General features: G+C 47.5%; 1 protein-coding gene across 1 annotated transcript in view; it reads right to left on the reverse strand.

The window, feature by feature from the left end:
• The window catches only part of LOC144727431 (fasciculation and elongation protein zeta-2-like), a 46,638-nt gene that overhangs the window by 19,259 nt on the left and 2,696 nt on the right, over nt 1-24,683 (reverse strand). Inside the window, exon 2 of the mRNA XM_078606258.1 lies at nt 6,603-6,711. Coding sequence (XP_078462384.1) covers nt 6,603-6,711 — 109 coding nt within the window. The remainder of the gene's footprint in view (nt 1-6,602; nt 6,712-24,683) is intronic.

The raw sequence follows: 24,683 nt of genomic DNA on the forward strand, positions 1-24,683 counted from the left end.
GCCTCAACCCACACACTCACATCGCTGACGGCATCATCCGTCCTTTCTCGCTGTCAGCCTTCGCTTTTACCGCCACCACCGCCACCACCGCCACCACCACCACCACCACAACCACCCACTACGACTCTGAAAGTTGCTTTGATTGACGTCCTTTCGATAGTCGTCGCCGCACCTTTCAGGAACGCATCCCCGACGCAAACCGGGGCATGACGACCGTAAACACTTGGAAACTACAATGAGCACGGTTGGCTATGTACGGTACAAAAGGAGTTCAACGTACATACATACATTTCGATTTAAAGCTTTCGTGACTGCAGGGATTCATCTTCTTGGTTCTTTCGGTAAAGTCACGTAGAAGGGAAATAATAAAATAATAAAAATACAACATAATAAAATAAATAAACAATCATAATAAAATATAAAAATATACAATAAAATGTATATCTTATTTTATTATGTTTTATTTCCCTTCTACATGACTTTACCGAAAGAACCAAGAAGACGTACATACATACTCCGGCAGTGGTATAAGAACACAGGATAGCGAGATTTGGGAGAGCGGGGGCGCAATAGTTTGCGCTATGAGCCCAACAACCCGCGTTCGAATCCTGGTCACAGCTAGTGTCTGTATGGAGTGATATCTGAAACGGTCCTGAGCTGGTCCTTGACTCGCCCACACTGACCATCGTGGTTACATTTGGTAAAATAACCGCCCATTACCTCTTGATACGGAGAGGCCTTCATCCAGCAGTGAATTGACCAAGGGTTTAACTTATCATTATTATTATATTCATTATTATTATATTCATTATTATTATATTCATTATTATTATATTCATTATTATTATATTCATTATTATTATATTCATTATTATTATATTCATTATTATTATTTGATGCGGGAACATTGAGTAGTATCCGAGCCAGTTTAAATCGCGCAGCACTCCAGGATCAGGGCTCACGACGATGTCATCGCAGCGTAAACACGCCGATGGACCGACGATATCAGCGCTCTGCTACTCGTACGGCTGCAGTTACAATTCTCACAACATCCATTCATTCATCCGTTCATTCATTTGCTCATTCATGTATTCATTCTCACAAAGCCAAGGCTGTCGCCCCACCCATCGCCTCAGCCCAACAGCCAATAGCGTGCGTGTTGCCATGGCAGCCCGCTGAGTACCGTTGCCGTGGGAACGCACGCCAGTTTGGTTTGAGGAGCGACGGAGGGGCAGCCCGATGGAGGGGGGTTAGAGGGGTGGGAGACTGGGGGGTGTTGGGGGGGGTCGGTGCCCCCCAGGGATGCAGCTGCAGCAGCTGAGGGATTCTGTGCACACCGGCGCGTATTCCACGCACGTACAGACAGCCTTGTGATGAATTTTTTTCTAAATTTTTTGCAACATTTTTTTTGCTCGCCCCCCCCGCGCCCCCACTTTAAATTTATCCCCAAATGCGGTTTCCACGTCGTTGTCACAAGGCGAACGATCCGCTCACGGATCACCATTGCTACTTTCCCACTTGGAAGTTCTGATTTCACCACCACGTAGGAACGAACGCGATGCAATGAGGTGGACTAATCCCAATGAGCATTTGAACTCACGGCCTTGCCACCTTGAACACGGGGGGGGGTGTTATTATTTTTTTCAAGAATATTACTCGTAACTTGTACCCAGGTTAATCTCGATTGTGCTACTGGTGTCGTTACGAGCGCCAAAGATCCATTGGGACCTCTCGCACAGAGCGGTCCAACCCTTTGTGCTACAAGAACGGTCCACAGAAGCGGATATAGCAGAGGTACCCCCCTGTGATGCCTTTAAATGATCTCTGATCCACACACAGTAGGGAGCAGCTCTTTTCCACCCCTCTGCATTAACACGCATGCATGTTCTTCGTATGACAGTCTTCACGACATTTTATGTTCTGAGAGCTGGGACGTCGCTCTGAGAATCCCAATGCTGAAAAATAGCCTTGAGACTCGGCAAGGTTTTGCTGATTAACTGAACATCATTATTATCGATTGTTTTCATACCCGGCTACAGACGTGTCACGGTCATGCTGCGGAAAATTTGCTGCGACAGCACTACCACAGCCGAGCTACGAATACGAGGTCCAGCAAACATTATCTCGACCTCGGCAATCAAAAACGTCGTCCAGATTAAATAAAAATCTGTCTCCACTTTCAATCTCTCGTCCCTCAATTGTACCAGCAACGCCCAAGTTCGCCAAGCCCTCTTGTCCCAACGCACGTCCTAGCGACCGGCAGACGGAATATGACGTTGCAGAGCAGCGGGCTTCCAAACGGCGAAAAACAATGATGTCATGATTCAATAGCTGCTAGTTATTTCCGAGAATATTCCCAATGGCTCTCCGCCGATATTCTACGAGGTGGGCGTCACGGGGGCAGATAGGCGCCACTACTACTCATCGCCACGCGTGGCCGTAAAATGGGCGAAGTAAAAAAAAAATGTAAACAAGAACGTTGCCGTCGTCACCGCGATGCGTCTGGCTAGGGGATTATGGCTGCGCGGGATGAGATCATCGTTGGGTAGCCGCCTTCGCCGGCAGCGGCGTGGCATCCGCCCGAGCGCGAAAGCCCGTAACGACCGGCTCGCCGGCCCCGCGCTGGCAGGGGGAACTCAAAAATAAATAGGAGCGCGACGCCGGCGAGGAGGCCTCTTGGCTCGTTCGCGCACGCGCTACCTAGCGCACGGGCCGCGGGTCTCGAGTCAACGTCGGCGGCACCCGGCGGCGTTGCGGGGAGCGCTCCGCACGTCGGTGTGATCACGGTTAAACGAGCTCGTGCAAAATACGAGGAGGGGGACGCTGTAGAGGAAGAGAGAGCGGGAGAGGGTGGAGCGATTTTTGCTTGCCGACGTCCAGGAAGAGAGTAACGCCAGGTTGGTGTGCAGCCTCGACACAACGCGACACTCGGTTGTATTCATGGTGACCTACCAAGTCCAGAATCAAACAATATTCCAATGACATCAAACGCGAGATGGAGATAGTCTGCTGCCCATTGCTATAGACTCCCCACAGTCGCAGCTAACACAATGCACGCGACACAATCAATCGGATTTCGTTTTAAAAACACCCAGGACAGTCTCCCCGTACGTATGTATGTTGAACTTCTTTGGCACCGTATGTAGCCGACCGTGCTAATTGGAAGTGCCTGCGACACTTGGTTCCCGCATGCAGGCAAGGTATTGAAGTGCCTGACACGGCCCACGACGTGATAATCATATTGTAAGTGGCCACATGAGGCCCACCACTTAGAAACAATATTAAATCCGTCCGCGCAAGCAGCATCTTAGCCGCACTAATCGGGTACTCGGGAGGAATATTTTCGACTTGGCAACACTATGTGTAGAATTCCGGCTGTCACTGCTGCCACTGCCTCTTGCAGTGGACATAAGTAACTGAGCAACTGAGGTTTGTGTGTTAATGTATGACAAAGGTATTTTAAAGTCCTACTTGGTCCTCAAGAGTAAGGATTCATCACCTCTCATGTTGATGTTCCAAGTAGGCTTCACCCAACTGTGCTACTGCTTTGACGTAAAAAATTCGTACATTTTAAAACAAGCGCATGCAAACGATCAAGCTCTCCTCCCAATGATTCTTCTTCTTCTTTCGTATGGCGGGGGAGTTGATCAGCAATGTTTGTAAGCGTCGAGTTGGCCACGTCGGGGGTCGGTGGGCCAGCGGACGGCTTCAGGAGTACCCTGGTGAATATCATGAACGCTGCCGGTGAACGATCGAAACGGGCAGCATGGCGTACCGTGGTCCGCGGTTTGAGACCGGCGATCGCAGTCGCACCGTGGACTATTCGCAAGAGTCCACCGGCGTAAGAGACAGCTGCGACGCCGTGCAGATTGCCGCGGTAAGTGCCGATTATAAGGCGGTCATTGGCGCAAGAGGCAGGTGAGGGTGGTTTCGATCGGCGGTGCACGAGATTGGGCTCTCGAGCCCACCACACGCGCCCTCACACTCCTCCCGGTTGCAAACGAACAAGGGGCGATCGCGAGACGCTGACCGAGCGTGACAAGTGACAACTCGCATGGAATCTCGCGTCCCAACGAGGAGTCTGTCTGGTTGGGAGACCACGGTGCGTGCGCACGCGTGGGATGGAAACGCGGCTGACCCGGCGCACGCACGCGCGCACGCACATTGCACGGCACCGAAGCGCTCGTTAAAGCGCACGGAGTTTGTGTGGCGGTCACACGGCCGGGCGGTCGCGCGTTTGCCATTTATTTTTTGCGGGAGGGTTTGCGGAATAAGAGAAGGCCACGTGTGCCAGCGTTGCGGTTCAAATTTGCCAAGTTTGAAAATCGCATGGAAATGACCTAATTTGCAAATTAGATAAAAACCACACAGCAACATTACACACTCCAAGCAGACTATACTGTGAAACAGTGGCTACAAGATAGCCTTGCGTTATACGAATGGGGTGAATACAAAATGCACTAACTATTCACTCGTCATTATTATAATAAGACATTCTTCCTTAAATGGAGAGGCCATTTTAGTTTTTTTATTTCAGCACCTTTACATTGCAGTGGCCTGAATAAGAAAACTGACAAAGCTTTTAAATGACCGCACAATGACTAAGCAAGTCATGTGAAGGTAACGCCGTACGCTTTATTATGAATGCGTTTATTCGTCAAGATACAAAACTAAATTTGACTATGGAGAAAATTAGTGATAATACTCAGTGTGGCTTTTAAATATGTTGATTCAAGTATTGTTCTAAAAGTCCATTGTACGCGGTACAATAGTCACGGAGTGACCCCCTTTCCACGAAGAAAGGCTTACGTTAATCAAAATATCAAGTGCACATTTAAAAAAGATTGCATTACCATTATATTGTTCCTTTCACAGAATCTAATTTAACACCGCAGCCTTGCAGCGCAATTCGCTAAACATGTTTGTATAATTACCACATTATTTAATTCCATTATGTCTATTCATGTCTAAGCGAAGACAAGACTAAAATCAATTAAAATAATTGTTTTGTTTCCAACACAGCGACCTGCCTATCAAGACGTACTGAGAATTCCTCAGCCCGACTACCACGGCAGCCTCAAAAGAATTTGTTCGTCTTACTTCTTTAAAAGAGCCACACAGTGAAGAGTGCATGCATGCGATCGGCGGTAGGGTGGCGATGAATACAAATAACTTGCATCCAAAAAATTAATCCCAGCACTCGAAGGGTTCCCCTCTCCGTGTCGGTCATGCGAGTCGCGTTACCATACTTCACCGATACCAAACGCCACTTATGTTGGCTCGGGTTGGGAAATAAAAACCAGACCATTGGCTTCATAGCAAAGTGTCCCAAACCATTGCACCACCGCTCAACCCTTAAAACGCACGGATTTTTGTTCTAAACGATCCATCAAGCACAGCCGGGTAGAGAGCAACGCAGAGAGTTGTGTGCTACAGCGTACGGTTTTGTGGTTGTGATGTACAGCCCCTCCGACGTGTGTCCAGTTGCGATCAGGTGAGAAACAGAGCCATTTAACCTACTTAGCAACGAGGCTCCCAGCACGTTGAGCGAAACGTCGGACATCGTGCCGAACAACACGCGGTAACCACCCAAACACGCGTCGGAGAGCCATATGGAGAGTTTGTACAACATAAGGGTCACGGTGGCTTAGACATACTATCTATCTCGCGTGCCATTCGATGGCCGTGACACGGACCAACGCACAACAGCTCTCTTGTAGTGCTCTCGCCGCGTGGCCTTTATAGTCCGGGTTCGAGCGGACGGAACAGCGGCGTACATTGTGTCCGCCGGAGGGACAGGACTTGCCCGCGGCCGCCGACTGCTAAGGCGGCAGCGTGGGAGGTCCGGGTTTTTAGGAGACGTCACCACCAGCGACCTTCAGATCGAGAGGTCGGAGCGATTGCTCCCGGACCGGCGCTTCTAAAACGTTTTCCAAACGTAGATCCGGTTTTATTTTATTTTGCTGTGGCTGAACAACTCCCCGACTGGTCGCCGTGCTGTTGACCGACTGCTTTGTGGTGTTAGTCCATGAGCCAGAGCAGAAATTGGTAGCACTGGATGTCGAAAAACGTTAGTAGCACTAATTAATTCATATGGCCAATGAGAGGGAATTATTTGACGACCCACTCGTTTCAAGTCGTTATCACAAAATTCACCATCAACGGCCACATAAAGAAATTGGAATTAATAAAGTTGTGCCACCTCATGTGGTTCCTATAATTGAAATATCTGGTCTGGGCTCATCGCCCCCACCCCCCATCTCACCGTGAGATGGGGGGTGGGGGCGATGGCAATGAGCTACAGATGCCGTACCCTTGAGATTCAAAGAGATTTGAGCACAAGTAACTTTGACAACAGACGGGACTTAAATGTTATTGCATGTGCACGATTAAACGTGTGTTGTCATATTTATTTGTTATCAGCCCGAGTCATGATACGCTCGAGTGACAAATGGGACATCCATCGGCATCCTGACCTACAACTTGAGAAATGCTGCTCTTCAACATTTTCCTGGTATTATCATTCTCCTGCTGTTCAGGCTATACGGGGGACCTTTGTCTTTGTGTGGGGGTAAAAAAAATCACGCTGGTGGGGGACGTACGAAGCGCTCCTTCATGTTGAGTGTTGGGATCTGCAGAGTCCGTGCGTGAGATGAGCTCCAGTCCACCGGCATCACGTTTCCAAAATTATCCGTCACCGCATTCCAGATCCTGGCAACGAGAAAACAGACGGTCAGTGAGAATACATCATCTCTCTATCGCTCCCTTTCCATCACCCACGCCAACCGCCCTGGATGGCAAGATTGTATGCGACAGACCACACTTTGGTACATTTGAAGGAGGGGCCACATCTTGTGAAGGACGACGTTTTCCAAAATCAAACATTCGCTCCGTCTGACTACAGTTTGAAGATTTCGCACCTGATAGAGAATTAAAAGTGACAATAAGGTTTGCAATTGCTGCATTCTCGTGGGGTTACTTGCAAACAACTTTTCTCCTTATTCTCACGTGCCGATCTATCTACGTGGCTTCACCGAAAGACCCAAAGAATATGAATTCCTGCAGTCACGAAAGCTTTAAGTCAATGTCCCCCTCTGCTGCTGCCCACAAGGCAGTCGCACAGAAGCTAAGGCATGATGTATGCACGGTGGTGGTTGGCCATCCAAATGCTATCCAGGTACAAAAAATCCTGCTGAGCTTGCACGACCTCATTACTAATAATTTACTTTGCTGGTTTACCCAGGAAAACCTCACCGAGTCTCAAGACTCCTTTCCAGAAAAGTCCTGCCACCCTTTCACAGTAGGGGGGGGGGGGGGGCGATGACTGCCGTGTAGATTCCAATCGAGTAACTTGAAGGCAATCTTTCGCACTTGGCCAATTTGGACCACGAAGCTTGCACACAATGGCCTACTCTTGTTTTTGACATCAGAGGAGACCCTTTTGACGACTTTGCCTGCGAAGCGGACGACGCCTATTTTAAAGATGTTAAGACACACTGCAGCGTCAACCAGGGCGGCCGCTGCATTCGAACCTTTGCGACAAGATCTGAGAGATCGAGTGCACTCCTGGACGATTCGGACACAGGAGCGGGCTACTTGGACACTACCGCGGCTTGCGTGTTCTCTTTCTACGCACCCCCTTCGTTTGGATTCGAGATTAAATTGTCCATTTGCAGTGCTTCTGAAAAAAAGGAGAAAATGTCATTCACATTCGCCCGAGCACTTGCATACCACAATCTTTTTTCTCTTTCTCACCCGCACCACTGCATGAAGAATTTTCACAAATGCAAAATTTTTCTTGTCATACTATCGGCACTCATACGGACAATTTTGTATTGCATAATTCAAATGCTTTATGAATTTAAATTGCTTTCTCCCAAACTAATGCCGTCACTACTGCCAATTCTTTCCGGTGGGAAATGGATGCTTTCTTTTTTTTAAAGGCCAGGCTGCTTTCTTTGAATTTTGTTTTGGTTCAGTTTTTTTAGCAGTAAAAGACCACGTGATATTTGCGGAGGGTGGCTCAGTGGCAGGAGGTGATGGTAATTGCGATTTAACATTCCGTGAATGAATATGCCTCCTAAATCCAAAACTTAAAATACTGACACTTTTCTTATTGTGGTTAAGTTGTAATAAACCCACTGCGGCAATTGTATTACTTTCATAGAAATTCAGAGGATAGTTTATTGTTTAAAGCCTTCCGGGGCATTCATCCTTACAATGAGAAAGGATTGCTATGCAGAGGATAATCCGATTAGGGTGCCTCCAATCATTATCATCATCAGCCACGGTTAATCCACTGCTGAATGATGAAGTCCTCTCCAAACGTGGTGAAGTAGAGTAAAAAAAACACCCACAAATTATATGGTGTGGAGAGGCCATCAACCAACAATGGATTGGCACAAGATTTGTTATCGATTTATTTATTACTTATATTATGAAGTCTCCGGTATTGGCTCAGCATTCTCAGAATTATACAATGTCTCGCTCTGTGTAGAAACATCCAATCACAATTTCAACGAAATATATTGTATTCAGCTGAAATCTCTGTGGGCTAGGATGAAGCATGGGCAATCATTACACTGCTTTTATAATGAAGTAAACCCTTGACTATACACACACACACGTTCTGAAAAAAAGCGAATTGATTTGTATTGATACACAGCTGGATGAAGGCCTCCATGCCATGCAGCCCAGTTGACTATAATTCTCTGCGCTGGTCAGCAGGGTTGCTGATTGCACAGAGCACAGATGGGAAAGTGTGGAAGTACAGCACAAAAACAGATTTTTCTCCACTGCTTTCTACTTCCCACAGCATAGAATTCCCGCCGCAGCCAATAACAAACTGTGATGCATGGTAGTCACCAAAATCCAGCTAAGCATTAGGAGTGATTTGGCTATTTGATACTGGCAGTTCCATACATAACCTGCTTTAACAATTCACCATAGCTGAGTAACGCACAGCCCCTTGTCAGTCCAATGCTGAACGAAGGGCTTCCCACGCCCTGTTGATCGTGGGTGTTGTTTGACTATACTTCGCCACGCTGGTCAGTGTGGGTTCGTGAACAAAGATGCAATCATCGAAGCAGCAATAACGTAACAGTGCATTACTGCGCATGTATACACTGCGTGTCAGCAAGGACTGTAACAGGGTTTCAGGGCGCACAATCATTACATTTGTCAGATGTAGAATGCAGTGTACGCCAAGCCACTGTCGACGGGCAATCAGCCTCCAAAACAAAGCGCTATTCCCCTACACACGTCATGAAAAATACATCCGCTGATGCTCCTACCCGAGTAACTGCTGCGCATTTTGGAGGAAGAATCCAAGACAGCGGCTCAGCATTGCTAATACGGCAACGGTGCAAACTAACGCTCATTATGATATACTTGTATATACGTGTACAGTGTACATTACTGGCGAAATAACAAATGGATCGAAAAAATACGGACATTGACAAAGAGAGTGGAGGGAAACGCTGAAAGGCGCGCAAAGAAGGGCGAAGAAGAGACACACCCTTAGAGGCACAGGAATGTCAAAACGCACGGATTAGGGGACCACTTGCAAAAGTTCCAGATATAATTATTGACCGTCAAGAAAAGTAAGTGGGCTTGGGCCAGGTCGAGACTAACGACGGCGCGGGAGAGGAGGTAACGCGATCCCAGGAGGATCAGTTTGACACGTGGGCTTTCGCGACCAGGCGGATGTCCGCTGTGGAGAGATGGAGTGACGGAATCAGCTCGTGTGGAAGTGCAGGATTTTTGCGGTACAAAGTCACGAGAGATGGCGACTCAGGGAGGCCTGCATTCAGCAGAGGATTAATCATTAGATGTCAAGGAAAGGGAAAATGGGGGATGCATGTTAATTAATTGTGGAGCATAATGTGAACCTTTTTTTTATATATAGAAACGAACATCGTGCCTTTTTTTATTTTAGCGTAGAGACGCAAACAAAATAGTTTATTGCAGGAAGCTGCAATCTCCCCCCCTCATCATTCACCAATCTCTAGTGTCAGAATCCACGCACCGGCTGATTTGGTTATCGGCCTGTCAGTGCATAATACCGAACGTAACATATCGTCACACAGCCTGTGCTGTCCCACCCACATTCACCGACATAAAACTGTCTCACTCAACCTGCGTTAACAATTTACGGCGCCTTTCTGTCGATCCGTGCGTGTTGGTGAAGGCGGGGATGAAGAGACGACGGAGTGGCACGTTGTCGTCGCCCACCCAAGCGATGTCCAGCCTCTAGCCTGCTTAGCTTCTGGCATCTGACGAGATGAGCATGTTCCGGATGATTTAGTCATACGGGGTGATGAAACTCAGACCAGTTTAACACGTCGGCTTTCGCGACCAATATCATCTATAACACAGTTTTTTTTTGGGTTAGATCGCGTAAATATATAAATGTGTCGTTAAACCCGCCACCACCCGACACGGCCAACTAGTAAGGGTTGTCACATAAACAGAACGTGGCCAATTCGTCACTAGTACAGCAGACCCGTGTGTTAGAGAGCCAAGCCACAACATTGACATTCTGAGCACGACGTTTCGCCAGTAATTACAACTAGCTTCATGGCGACAGCTGTCCCTTGCCTACAAGGGCCCCTAAGCATATGGATATGGAAGCATAGCAGTATAGATATATATTTTTTGCATTGCTCGCAATGGAGTCCCGTGGCCGATAACACCTATTACGCATTTGGCCAGCAACTTTCAAGCACTATCCAGGCTCAACCAAGCTCGGCTTCCGAGACCCGACTCGATTCCAGGGGGTGGTTTGGTCACGCGCACGCACCACCGAGACTCGTGAAACAACAAGCGTCCACCGCAACACTCCAGCGTCACTCCGTGGGGACTCCGTGGGGACTTCGTGGACCACGGCTTCCCGTCGCACGACCCACGCAAGGTGCACGTATGTGCGTTGAACTTCTTTCACACCGTACGTCGCCAACCATGCCGAGTGGAGGTGCCGTTCAAGGACAACAAACTGAACACAAAATTAGTTTTCCAATCTAGATTTAAAAGCAGCTTCCTAACATATGCCCATACGCGATCAGCTCAGGCCCCCCCTCCACTTACAGATCACCAAGCCGCCTACGAATATCCGTCTCCGCTTGTCAAGCGTAACAACAAAGTGGCAGCCACGGCTGAGGGCAGCCCCCGCGCCCCCACCCCCAACACCCGAGAGGATGCCCACCACGGAGACGGAGGCAATGAAATCATCGTCCCTTATCCATCACACCCTCCAAGAGCGCCGTTTGTCTCTGACCGCTTGCCGTTCAGAAGGACGTGCGTGCGAGGTGCATCGCTCCGTCGCCGGGCTGCGAGATGGTGATGGCCTGGGGTGGGGGGGCCTTCATCCAGCAGTGGATAGATCATGACTGACGACGATGATGATGATAACCAAGACGATGGGCCACGGAGATGCCCTGCACTTATATTCCACACCCCCGCCGTTTTAATTGCCTTCTCGTTTGCATGCAATGACTGTGATGATCAAGCCTCTCACTGGGTTTAACAATGTGTAGGGTTAAAGCAGGGGGTATTTAATGCGCTAATTACCCTCGTACTACTGGGCTGTTAGCAACAGAGGTCCGTTAAGCAACGCTCGTTTTGGTCTGGCCGCCCGCCACGCAACTAGGCGGAGATTTTTTTTATTAAAATGTATAATGCGCATTCCATCCTAAGATCCCAACGCGCTCCAGTTTCCTCCCATGTATTTATAAACACATTAATTGGCTTAAAACATCTTACTATATAGAGGACTGCAGAACTTGGATAATTATTCAGCTCACCACCTGGCTGCTGCTTTCCAGCTTGTCTGTGCTTTCTTAGCGATTATGAGATGCGATTTGCATTAACTATAGCTATATGAAACTAAACATGATAATTATTATAATTCTGCAAAGTGGTCAAGATCTTTTTTTGCCACTAAAGGTAAAAAAACAACAATCCTGTTATGCTTACCTGGAGCCATTTACATTTGTAATTGTGCAATTCGTAATGAATTCCAAACACAATGCGATTGTACTTTCAGATCACAATGCTCAAGGCAATTAAAATAAACGACAATTCAGCCGATATTTCCCACAAATTATTTTAATATTGTGCCATGGGCATCATGGCCTCAAATGAACCGTCAATTCACAAAGCTCGCAGAGCAACAGCGCTGTGTGCATCGGAGAGGATTTTTCACAGGACTTTTCCCAAGAATGCTTTCACCTGGCCTATGTATTCTTTGCACAGTAGTGGTCGCACTCTCCTACACACTCCGCTCTGAGATTTCGTTTGTTTATTGTTTTTGTGCAGTCATTGGTTGACCAAGTTGGGACCATTAAAACCCACTATGCTTGAGAACCCATTTTAATTATGGGCAGCTGCAAACCGGATTCTAACCTAGGAGCCCAGCATTGCCAACTAATGTGTTCCGACCTTCGAGCAATCCAGCAACTTTAATTATTTTTTCATGAACATGTTACCGAAACAATTAATCAATTACAGCCTTGCGCTAATTTGGCCAAGTGGGAACCTTCCTAAATGTCAGCACAGCACTTGGTTAATCCGACATGGACACCACATGGCCCATCCGTACCCCCAGCTGTGCAATGTCCGAATAAGCCTCCTCGAACACGCTCGCAGCCCTGTCAACGCAGCGGCCAAATTATGACCAAATATATAGAGTCAGCAACTTCTCGAGACACAGGCAGCGAGACAGCGGGGGGGGGGCACGGTCGATGCACGAGATGGTCTGGTTTTTCATCCTGCCCATCCGTTTGGTTGCAGCGCCTGCTTGCATTGTGTCCTGGGGTTTACGGTCGGAGCGTTTTTGGCAGGAGGCAGGAATATCGCGCTTTACCGGGCGATTGCCCAGCATTCCGCGCACGTACAAAAAAGACAAAGATCCCCTCGGATATCAATTTCAAGCTTTTGGGGCTGTTAGCAAAGGGCTGTTAGCGAGCGCATATTGAGGAGCATAAGGGGGGTATAATGTGGCCAGCATTACGTCTAGCCACCTTTGTCTCCCCAGTCCTGATGTTTTCACACTGCACCAGGTACTCATTTAAACCCGTGTTGAACTACAAGAGGCACACAACACCGATTCAGATGTTCGCTACACCATGTCGTCAATGCGCTAACCCCTACACTAATGCTCCCTACATTCAGCGTGCACAAAGACAAATATCCCCCGTATAGCCTTAATAGACTGTTGGGGCAAGTGCTGTTAGCGAGCACCTTTGAAGGCCGGAACGGCATACGAGAAGGTGGGTGGCCAGCACCACGCCCGACCGCCTTTGTCTCCCTAGTGGCAATGTTTACACACCGCACTAGATATTCATTTGAGGCTGAGTCGACCTAGGGGAGGCCCGGGACCGGTTCAGATAATCATCACTGGTGTTGGCCGTGAGCGGGAATCGAACTCGTGTCGCCGGGTTCATAGCGCAGCGCGCTAACCGCTACACGACCGCTCCCCACACACACGCGCACACGCGCGCGTGCTCAGGACTGTCCCCCGCCCAAACGCCCGCCCGCCCATCCATCCCTTCCTTCCGCCGTCAGGCTGTGCAGAATTATTTATCGTCGCCCTCTGTGTACAAGCCGTGCCGTAGAAAAGGCCACGCACCCCGAGCAAGCTGTAGAGGCTTTCCTGAAGCTCTGCTGACCTTAACGCAGAAGCCATCTTGGAGATCTAATCACGATAGGAATTGCTTTTGCTAAATGGGCAATGTTAATACATTTCTCACATATACCGCATTGTGGAGTTACATGCTTTGCCAGTAAATAAAAAAAACTGCATGCAAATACTAGAAATATCATTTAGTGCAATTTATATTAGTTCACAGTGTATTTGTTTTATTTTCACACCTGCACTTTAGTGTATGTATGCTTTGAATGCTTTATGATATTTTCTGCTGTGAATGCACAAGAGATGCGCTCACCCAGTCAGCTCCCACATGGTTCGAAAAAAACCCCCAAAACACAACATGTTCAGTACTGTACTAATGAACCTGGAGACCCGAGTTTAATTCCCAGCCACAGCTAACATCAGACATCCGAGTTGGCCCTGGACACCGTTGCCTCCACAGGCGCGTACTGACCAGCACGTTGAAGGAATGGGGCAAATAACTCCCACGGCCGGCACGGCATGGGGCAGGAGCCCTCATCCAGCAGTGGATTGCCAAAAAGGGGCCATAGATACAGATGCATCATTAGCAACACGAGGAGGATGATAAGCTCTCATAGGTGCAGGTCAACATTTACAAGTATTGGAAAGGAAACGTCACCGTGCATGCGAGTGTACGCTGTATGACATTCCAAGAAACGGGGTAAAAAAAAAACGTTCTGAAGACCTATATTGCGGCTTGCTACATCCAATCGGGTTATAGCTGGCAAAAGCCGTGCCACGTTGTGTCAATAGTTCTGGTTTTAAACATAATAATCCCGCAGTCAGTGAGTGGCACGCGACGCTACAATTATGTACGCGCGCGCAAAGGCGCTGAACGAATGCGATAATTCCTATTTATGCCTCCGAATTCTACAACCCTTTATCAGCGACATCCGAGAGCGCACGGCACGTGTTTTGCCGCGCGCTAATTAAGGATGCGTGCTCTTTTTAAAATATTTATAATCGCTCAGCGGTGGCAATATGGACTGCAGGCAGCGCCAATGTTCATCACCCGCAGCCTCAACCTCCTGCCACCCCCCACCACCACCACCATCCCTTATCATGGAGCCCCCCACTCCCCCCGTGCCCCCCCCCCCAGCTCTGCAGGCCAGAAAGCCACACAGCTGAATAACAAAACGTGTGTGTGATTCTGCATTGCCAGGGGAACACAGGCGGAAATAACAACAACAAAACTCGAAACACATTTGTCAATTTCATTGCTCTGAAAGGGAAACAAATATTTATACATAATAGTTGGCATTTCCGGCAAGGGAGAGCCATCACTGGAATATGAATCGGCAAATGCGCAAGTTTGAACTTCGCGTTTGTGTGTACGAGTGGTGCTTCCAAAGTAGCGCATGATATATTTTATTCCCACGATAAATGTTTAACCGAATGGCCAGATCCAATTCGAGACATTCACGGATGTGAATGTTGTGAACATTGGTCTACATCCTTCTCTGCTCACCTCCGCCAACGTGGAAACCAGGGCCCTCATTCCATCACGGCGAACGGATCCCATCAAGCACCGCGTAGACATTTGTGAACGGCGACACGACGTGACGCCGCCGCCGCTGACTGCCACAAACAGTGGTGTCATTTTCATGATGTTTCACACGTAGACCGTCTTGAAATTACTATTACGATGCTTGTTCACTTAGCAGAGCAGCACTGTGTCTCATGGCTTTCTCAGGAGCGTCCTGCCAAGTATTTCTTTTGTCACAGTAGGGGGCGATGATTGCTATATATAATCCCAAACGAGTAATTTTCGGTGTAATTTTTCACATAGGAGCAAATTTGGGCCATGACGCAGACACACCATGGCCTCATCTTGCGAATCACGGGATATTGAACGCGCATTGCGAAGCACATGGCATGTCATTCGACTGTTAACATACACGCAGAAATAACCAGGTCGGCTGCAGGATTCGACACGACGTACCTCTGCAAAAAGCGGCGAATGCCCTGGCGCTCGTCCACATCACCACAGTGAAGGGATGAAGAACAGCCCAACATCTGAGTGTGCCCAATCTGGTTTGCGTGGCGGGTGGGGGCAGCATGGTCTACTCGAACTGTGCAATAGCCTCTGGTGCCCTCTGGCCCACGAGCGGCTTTTGGTCTGTGGCGGGAGGGCTTCTGGCAGCCGACAATTGTTCACGACGTGCATGACGTTTCCAGCGAATGACGATTTAACATTTTGTCGCAGTTAAAAATTTGGATGAATGTAGTGTGTACATTCCACTGCATCTGGAGCTGCTGCATGGAATAATCAGGCCATGCACATCACAGGGACGAAAGGAATGTGTTTTAGGCGAGGTACGATTTGAATCGCTTAGGCCAAGCAAGGTGATAACTTTGCCAAGGGTTTTAAATTCCCATTAATGTCAAATTAAGTTGGGCTCTGATGCATTTCACGACGCTTAAAATAAAAAAAATTCAGGGATGGGGATTTGCGATCCCATTATGCCCCGCAAGAGCTCACAACCGTTACAATAAATAATTATCTTCCAACTACCTGGTTATGAAGAGAAGTTAGTGTGCCCGTTTCAGTAGCTAACTCTGTGGGCTTGAGCAGGATTCCGTCGCTAGAAGGGATCGCAGCCGGTGGCTGAAGACTCACGGCGGAGTGGCAGCCAAAGAAGGGAACGCGGCCGAGAGATACGTCCACGATGGAGATGGAGCGATGAGCCCAGCGATGTTTCTTTCCTTCCATTTTCGAGAACACGCAGGGCGTAAAGAGTGCGCGTGGTTTTTAAGTTGACTTCAACGGCAGCCGTCTTTGCACTCCTACCATGTAATCCTGCCTAATGTGCCAGATTATTGCATTATAAAGCAATACCCACTGAGCAGTGAACACACGTTAATGTCGGGAAAAACGCAGCCTTCGCGGGCCCTTAAGTAGGTTACGTAAATTAATTGTAAGTAGTGTACTTTTGGAGGGCTCAGAGAACATGGCCTTGGGCACTTTACTCTCTTATGCTTCCGTTTGGATTGCTGCGGACACTGAAGGCTGTGCAGTTTTGTCCCATTATGACAGGTCGCTCGGAAGTTCTCCATCTGATGAAAGACTCGCTACCGCAAGCAGAACACTTGTGTTTTGGTTGAGGTTTTTAAAACGATTCTGCGCACAGCACCGCCAGCAACGCATGACCAATCATAGCATCTGCAGATTTCGAGCGTCAGTGATGATGGCCAAAGTGACGACTGTAATTGTGATGACGACCAAAATTGCAAGAATTCACCCGATTTTACCGACTGGATTGTCATTAAATCGTCGTCAAACTAGAAATGCTCTTGCGATGGAGACGTAAATTTACCAGAATAAAAAAATTCACAGTCCTTATTTCTGTATCTTAATGGATGCCAGGCCTCTTCACACTGTTGGCCACGGGCGTTGTTTGACTATGTATTGCCAACGCTTTGAAAATCACCGACTGAAATGTGGCGGACAGGGCTCGCCACGATACGGACACGTGAAAGAGAGCTTCAGGGCTCGTTGGAATTCTCCGAAATGAACAAAGGAGGTCAAAATGCACATCGACGCTACTGAACATCTCGCCGCCCTTGCAGAGGAAGATCGGTCACGGTGGACGTATTAAAACCGCAGGAGTGGCTGTGAACCATGGAGGACCTCACCAGAGCTAAAGACCGGGTCACAACATCATCATCATCTTGGGGCAGATAACGGACAAACATACGAGAGTGGTGGCACGGCACGAGCAGGAGGTGGGGCAGGGGGGGGAGTGCCTATTGGTGAAGGGAGCGTTCCCAGATCTTTTGAGACGTCACTTGCCACTGACATTAAATGTGGTCGGGAATTTAGACCCGAGTTTCCAAGTTCAGGGGACAGTGCGCTAAACCGCTGCGCCACAATTGCACGAAAAAAAGTTGATAAGCATACTGAAACACAAAGATTCCTGTTTTCGCTTTTTAGAGCATAGGGGGCAGGTACTGTCAGTGAGAACGTCGACGAATTGTCACGATTCGGAGTTTCACAATTCAATTCAATAATTGGTTTAAGTCAAACAATCATTGTCTTAAACAGAGTGGTTAAATGCAGCACCTCAAGTAGTCGGTAGGTACTTCAGAGTTGTGGACAAGTCGAGTCGGGAAGGCTGCCCAATGACTCTGCCCAAAACATTTGAAGGGCTGTGCATCTCTGCCTCCCGAGCAGTGGCCTTTTACTGGTAGGAACCTCCTGGTTACACCAGCCCACAGGGGATTATTGTGTCCGTCCGTCCGTCGTGCAGGGAGGGGCTGGGTGGGGAGGGGCTGGGTGGGGAGGTTGGGGCTGGGTGGGGGGTGGGAGGGGTGGGGCTGGGTGGGGAGGGGCTGGTCACCCCGTGGTGCCCTTATAAAACTCAATGTTTAACCTACTCACGCCGGCTTGTGCCCACCCTCACAGTCGGGCATATTTGCGGAATACACCACGCCGCCGTTGACCCTGGCCATTGACCGAGCAACCCAACGTTCCTACCAGCTCCCTCCGCAGGAATGTGTTAAATGTGCTGTACAATCACACGCACCCACCCACAGCTTAGGACACAATCTAGCAATCACGTACGATCTCAGCCTCCTTAATTACAGCTAAAAGTGTGCGCTTACAGCTTCTTTAACAGCGAGTCAAATAAGCAGTGCAATTAAGAGTTGTGCACATGAAGGCAGTTAAAAACAAACCGTGGCACTCTTATCAACTCCATGGTTAAAGCAAGCAGCGCGGTGGTGATGCCCTCATTTGGCGGGCTAATATACTTGGCGTGGTAATTACAATCGTGGGCTTCTGTGCATTCTTTAAAACTAGTGAGGGTGGCTCAGCATGTAAAACGAGCCAAGGAGAAGGAAATTAACACAAACTAAACTGGCCACTAACCCCCCCCACCCCCCAAAATTGCCACATTACGACAAGCGGCGAGGAGAGCCCCAGTCCACGAGCGTGGCATCACCTCCTGCACATCCAGGTGGAGCTCACGAGACCCAATTGAATCTTGTCTCTTCACATTGCGGTGGGACCCTTCACAAGCTCTCCGTCAAAAAAATATAATCTATTTTGCGCTCTCACCGTGAACCCGTGGGAACCAAATAACAAACACATTCAGGTGTCCGCTTCACCGTCGTTGAGGTCACGCTCTGCTGATGAGACACAGACATTGAAGCCAGTTCAATTTCCTGGCTTTACAGAAATGCCTTTGGAAAACATTGCTCTGTATAGGCCGATTTGGACAAAAGGCGGCAGTACTCAAACGTTGCAAGTACTGTACTTATAATTTCGGAAGAATGATGAAATCAGTATATGGTTACATTTCGAGTTCAAATCCTGGTTGTGGGTTAACTCAGCCCATAATCCCCCAGGGTCGATAAAATAGGTTCCCACTTCACGGGTAGATCAACAGATGTCCTATGGATAGACTCATCCCTGCCATAGGAACGTGACATTTCCACCACTGAATTAGGGCTGTGAACGGGAGATGAACACCGCTACTGTGCTCATTTGAACAGGAAATCACGAGGATTTTTTGTATTTATTTACAAACTTCACGAAACAGTTATTATACATTTGTTGGTGGAGGAATGGTCACCTGTCTGATTTATTTACGTTCATCGCTCAAGTGTTTCGTTCCCGCCCCTGAGTTAAACGGACCCCGCTGGTGTCCGCTAATGAGGACAGCAGGCGGCGGACAGCTTGGCATGCCTCCACCGGTTCTCGCGCACGCCCATACGATGTGGAACACAATGTCTGCGGAAGTACATTTATTATTTGAATCCCGCAGTTGCTTAGTGACAAAGGTCACGTATCGCATGGCGTGGCTCACGAAGGCGCCGCTTGCCTTCGCAGGCTCCCGTCGCTGCTGCAGCTGCGAATGCGTCCAAGCGTCCTCTTGTAAATGCAACTTTTTGGCAACCACCGAATGTTGGTGGTGGCTTTAAGCACGAGGCAAGCAATGTTTCGCTGATTAAAGCCGCTTATTTATACTCGTTAAAACACGCATTAGATCGTGGGTGCGCGAATCGAAAATGTATTGTTTATGCAAATTACACGCTAATATCAGAAGCAGCTGTCACCCGTGGTGTAACGGGTCGCACGCGAGAATGGCGAACCAGAGGTCGCCGGTTCGATTCGAAATCCCGGAGGTGGCAGATGAAACAATGGTGCACGTTTCTTAAATTACCCCCCACTCCCCCTTCTCAATGCCCCCCCCCACCTCACCCCCACCGAGCAATGTAAACGTATCCTAAGCGCTTTTGAGATGAAATTTGCATGCACGACGTTATATCAAAACCTAACATTGAACCTAACTGCAGCCACAACTCATGGAATTTCTTCGAATTGCAGTGATTGGAAGGGCGACTCATTGCATGCCTACCTAATGATGTTCATAGCATGTGCTTCCACGTCGTTAAAAAAGCAGCTCCTTAATTAGAATGGGAATTAAACTGTGCTCATTGAATGCACGAAAAAGCTGAAAGATTTGAAAAGCCGTGCTGGGTTTGACACACGAAACATAGCATCGAGTACAGTCGTTTTGATGCCATTACTAACGGCCGGTAATCACCGTCACTGATGGGCCAATTTAAACCTTTTGTCCGCTTCCCAGAATCATTTCAATTGCTTTTTCGATTTTAATTAAATTGAAACATTGCACAACGGTGCTCCACTGCCATCAACTTGCCCTGGAAGTGCGCTCGTTATTTTCCCATCGTACTAATTTATCTTGAGCACCCACCTTTGCAGGTTTCTTTTTGAAATTCTTCAATGACTCATAATAAGACTGGAAACAGGAAGGCTTCTTCGCAATTCTGGCAAGTCGCCTGATGAAGCTGGTTGCAATCGCCAGTGAAAACGTCGTACTCAAATTGTAAATGTCGTGGGTTTACTCTCCAACACACCGGTGTGCTGAAGGACTAATTAAATAATTAACGGGACAAACCTTACTGATTGGCTGTGTCGGGTGGTGGTGGGTTAACGACACATTTATATTTATGCGATCAAACCCAAAAACCTTTATTATGAATATGATTGGTCGCAAAAGCCTACGTGTTAAATTCTTAAATAACTGCTTGCAATTTTCATTGGTTGTGGTCAAGGCGATGTCACAGTTAATCATGAGATAGTTAACAAGTGCACCATTCTCACATGTATCCCTTTTACTGCCCCAACACGAACTGCGGGAAAACATCTTCAAATGTCGCCGTGAGTAACTCTGGCGAAATCCTCTTCTGATTTTGTCGCTTTCTTCTACAATCTCAGTGTAGCCGTTGCATTTTGTGTACAAGACGGCCGCTGATCCGAAACTAACAACAGAGTGGAAGCTAAGGGAGAGAACACGTCACAAAGAATACGTCCATCGCGGAGACAGAGCGATGGAATGGTATGGCAACGGCACGGGAAGACCTTCCTCCAGCAGTATCTAGATCATGGCCGACGATAACGATGACGATATTGTTCCATTGTGGCTGGCGAAGGTCAGCCAGTGTATGGTAACACGCGCAGAATCACCGCCGCACACAACATTTTTATCCCCGGGGAAGGCGTCATGGGTGTACGTCATTTCTCCGCCCAAGCCTCGCACACAGGATTATTCGACTCTTTTTTTAAATCAATCTACGCATCCCTTGATGTGTAGAGCTCATTACGGCGCCGTTGGTTATGCTCCGCAGCACTGGCCATTCTTTGCGCCGAGAGAGCATCATGACAACATTAGCGGAAGCGTACATGATGTACCCTGGTGTGCATCGCCTCCTCCAAGGCTACATCTAATGCATAAGTTGTGCCGTGCCAAACCCCTGCACGATCTCGTTAGAGCTCGGAAGCGCAGCAGGGCTGGGCTTGGGCAATGCTTGGATGGGTGACCACCATGCACACGCAGGTTGTTGTCATAGGTGGAGGGCTACGAGATTGGCAGTGCAGCAAGATACATTATTGTACTGTTCTATTACGGACCACATATACGATCCGCGCCGTCAACAACCAGCACTGATCAGCGTGGGGAAGTACGATGAGCCATCACCCCACGACTAACACTGCACAAGGAGGCCTTCATCATGCCGTGGATTGATCGTGGCATCTGCTGCTTCTACTGCAGCTGCTTGATTATGATGATAATGACATGAACCAGACAAGTCATGTCTCTCTGTTATGTCCCCATATCCCACTGGGAAAGGAAGAGCAATGCAAACCGGGCTGGATGGTAATCAGCACACACTGCCGGGAAAATTAAATAAGATATTGATTGGCGCGATATTCATACGGCGCCTGCAATATATAAGCCGCGAGGCTTGCGTTTTTCGATCGATGCGATCTCAACATCCCTGTGTTAATATTTAAGTAGGTGCAGCAAGGTGCAGTCATGCAGACCGGCACACCGTCAATTGACGCATGCGCTCCAGTGACGTACCTGCGCCATCAAACACAGAAAATAAATTAGATGCTCGTTTTCTTGCTGCAACCACACAAAACGCACGTACATAAATAACATCGTGACAAGCTATGCTACGGAACATATAAATTCCATAAATGCCCCTTGCACACAAAATAAGTCAATTCATGCGCTGGTGACTAAAATAACTGGAGTGCAAGAAGCACTACCTTTGCTGGTATAACCAAGGCCGCCCAGTGGCAGAGGTGAAAGGGGCAATGTGCTCTGGGTTTTGCACAAAAGAAGGCCCCACAATGGGCCTGTGGATGCTGGAATAAGGGGACCCCATGTGGCGTTCTGCCCTCGGCTTCCAAGGAACCTTTTAGTGACCCACAGGCGTAACTATAATATATCTAACCGAATTTCTAAACCTGTTTACAATACAATAATCTATATGTTTTTGTAAACAAATTTGAGTGAGCTGGAAACCTGGTAAAAGAAGGCACGTGTGTTTAAGCGATAGACAATTTTCATGCTCCATTGTATAGGAAACATCGATCATTCATTGCATAAAATGTGTGGTCACTTTTCAAGTGCAAGTAGGGTGCCCACTTGCCGTTGCAGACAAAACAGAGAATATATTCAATTGCTCATTTTCCTTATGGCATGCTCCAAATTAAGGCCTATTTAACGGTCCATCATCAACCATGATACTTCCACTGCTGGATGAAGGCCTCAACCAAGCCATCGTAATTTCTCACGATCCTGCGAATAGTTATAACAAAATGGTCACTTTGATCAGTGTTACAATTACGGATAATAAAATGATAATGGTTACATAAGCTTCATATCCAACGTTGTAACTGTTGTTTTATGCCTTAAAACATTATGTTGGGTAAAATGTAAAGGTGCAGCCTTGTAATTTCTTGCTTATGCCCCTGCATGGGTGAAGGGCCTCCAATACTGAGAGCTCGAGAAAATTCCTGTGTAGGATAATGTGGCCTACGACTAATATTCGGTGAAAAGATCCATAATTTACCCCACCACATGGGGCCTGCCATTCCTCTTCTTCTTTCGAATGGCTGATGTAGATGCAAAGCACCAACTACAATTTCACATTCTTCCACTGGAAGGGTGATTCAATAATCTTGCTCTCATTGTTTCAACTGCCACACCCGGGAGATTGAATCGAACCAACGAAAGTGCTGTGTTGCGTGGCAGCGGCCGAAGGTTAGTTCGACAACATTTCCTAAAAATAGACCCTGCTCCTAATTCGATGACTTGATTTATGTACAAATTAAAACTCAATGAAACCACCGTTGCATGGTCCAATGTAATTTGTGTGATTGCACAATTCATGATGTCCAATGGCTCACATACATGAATTGCTGTTTCCTAATAGCCCTATACACATAATGTAAGTGGCAGCATCTTAATTTTTCCGGAGGCAAGAGTGGACATTATTATTATTAGCTACTGTTGTGTATGAAATGTACAGTGGAAAGGTCATGGGTGAATTAATAATTTTCAATACAGACAAATCACCACGTTAACAATAACATGGAGAAGGAATGATCCCACTACAGATGTGGGACCAACCACAATTGTAAATGTGCAATTCTTAATTGCAATCAAAATGCAATGGTAATTTCAGCTAACACCGCTCCTGTAATTGTATTTCTAATTGACACCATTTCTGCTGCAATATAACTGTAATATTAATTTTCGATTTAAAGCTTTCGTGACTGCAGGGATTCATCTTCTTGGTTCTTCCGGTAAAGTCACGTAGAATGGAAATAATAAAATAAAACATAATAAAATAATTCTCACGACGTTTCGGCCACAACGCAAGCAGCCGTCCTCAGGTGGACTCTGTCTTCTCGACAGACCTGCTCTCCACCTGAGGACGGCTGCTTGCGTTGTGGCCGAAACGTCGTGAGAATTATTTTATTATGTTTTATTTTTATTATTTTATTATTTCCATTCTACGTGACTTTAACCAAGAAGATGTAATATGAATGTGCAACCCTCCGTCAGCCCACTGCTGGATGAAGTCGTCCATATGCTGTTCAGTCACTGGGGGTGTGTTTCAACATACTCCACCATGCTGGTCACTGTGGATTGGTGAAGACAGCCGGGTAAGAATCGAACTCAAGTTGCCAGGTTCAAAGCAGAATGAGCTAACCACAGTGCCATCATTTCACTTCTACAACAAAAACAAAAAATTCTCCTCCCTTAGCATCAACAGATGCACTATTTGGGAAATAAAATAACGATGTTAATATATTTGGCCCATTCTACAGTGAGATTTGATTGGTAAAAGACGGCGCAACTTTTTGATCCCGGGTGAACTTTCACAACCGTTTAATGCAAATAAAGAAACACTTAATCCAGCAAAAAGTAACTTAAAAAGTCAATGGATGACAACCCAAATAAATATCCAGTACTATGCAAACATTTTGACAGGTAGCGTCCTCCAGACAGGCATCTGGCAGTCCGTGGCATGGGAGGTATGGAAGAGTTTATCCCTGACGAAGGCTCATCAGCAAGCCACGCCCAGCTAAAGACTGCAATAGAACAGCCATATTGTTGACATTTGATCATTATGAGCCAAGATCTATATCCATAGCTACTATCAATCTAGCTGCTGCACACGAGCT

Source organism: Lampetra planeri, chromosome 25, assembly GCF_965212315.1.
Source record: "Lampetra planeri chromosome 25, kcLamPlan1.2.h2, whole genome shotgun sequence".
Classification (NCBI taxonomy): domain Eukaryota; kingdom Metazoa; phylum Chordata; class Hyperoartia; order Petromyzontiformes; family Petromyzontidae; genus Lampetra; species Lampetra planeri.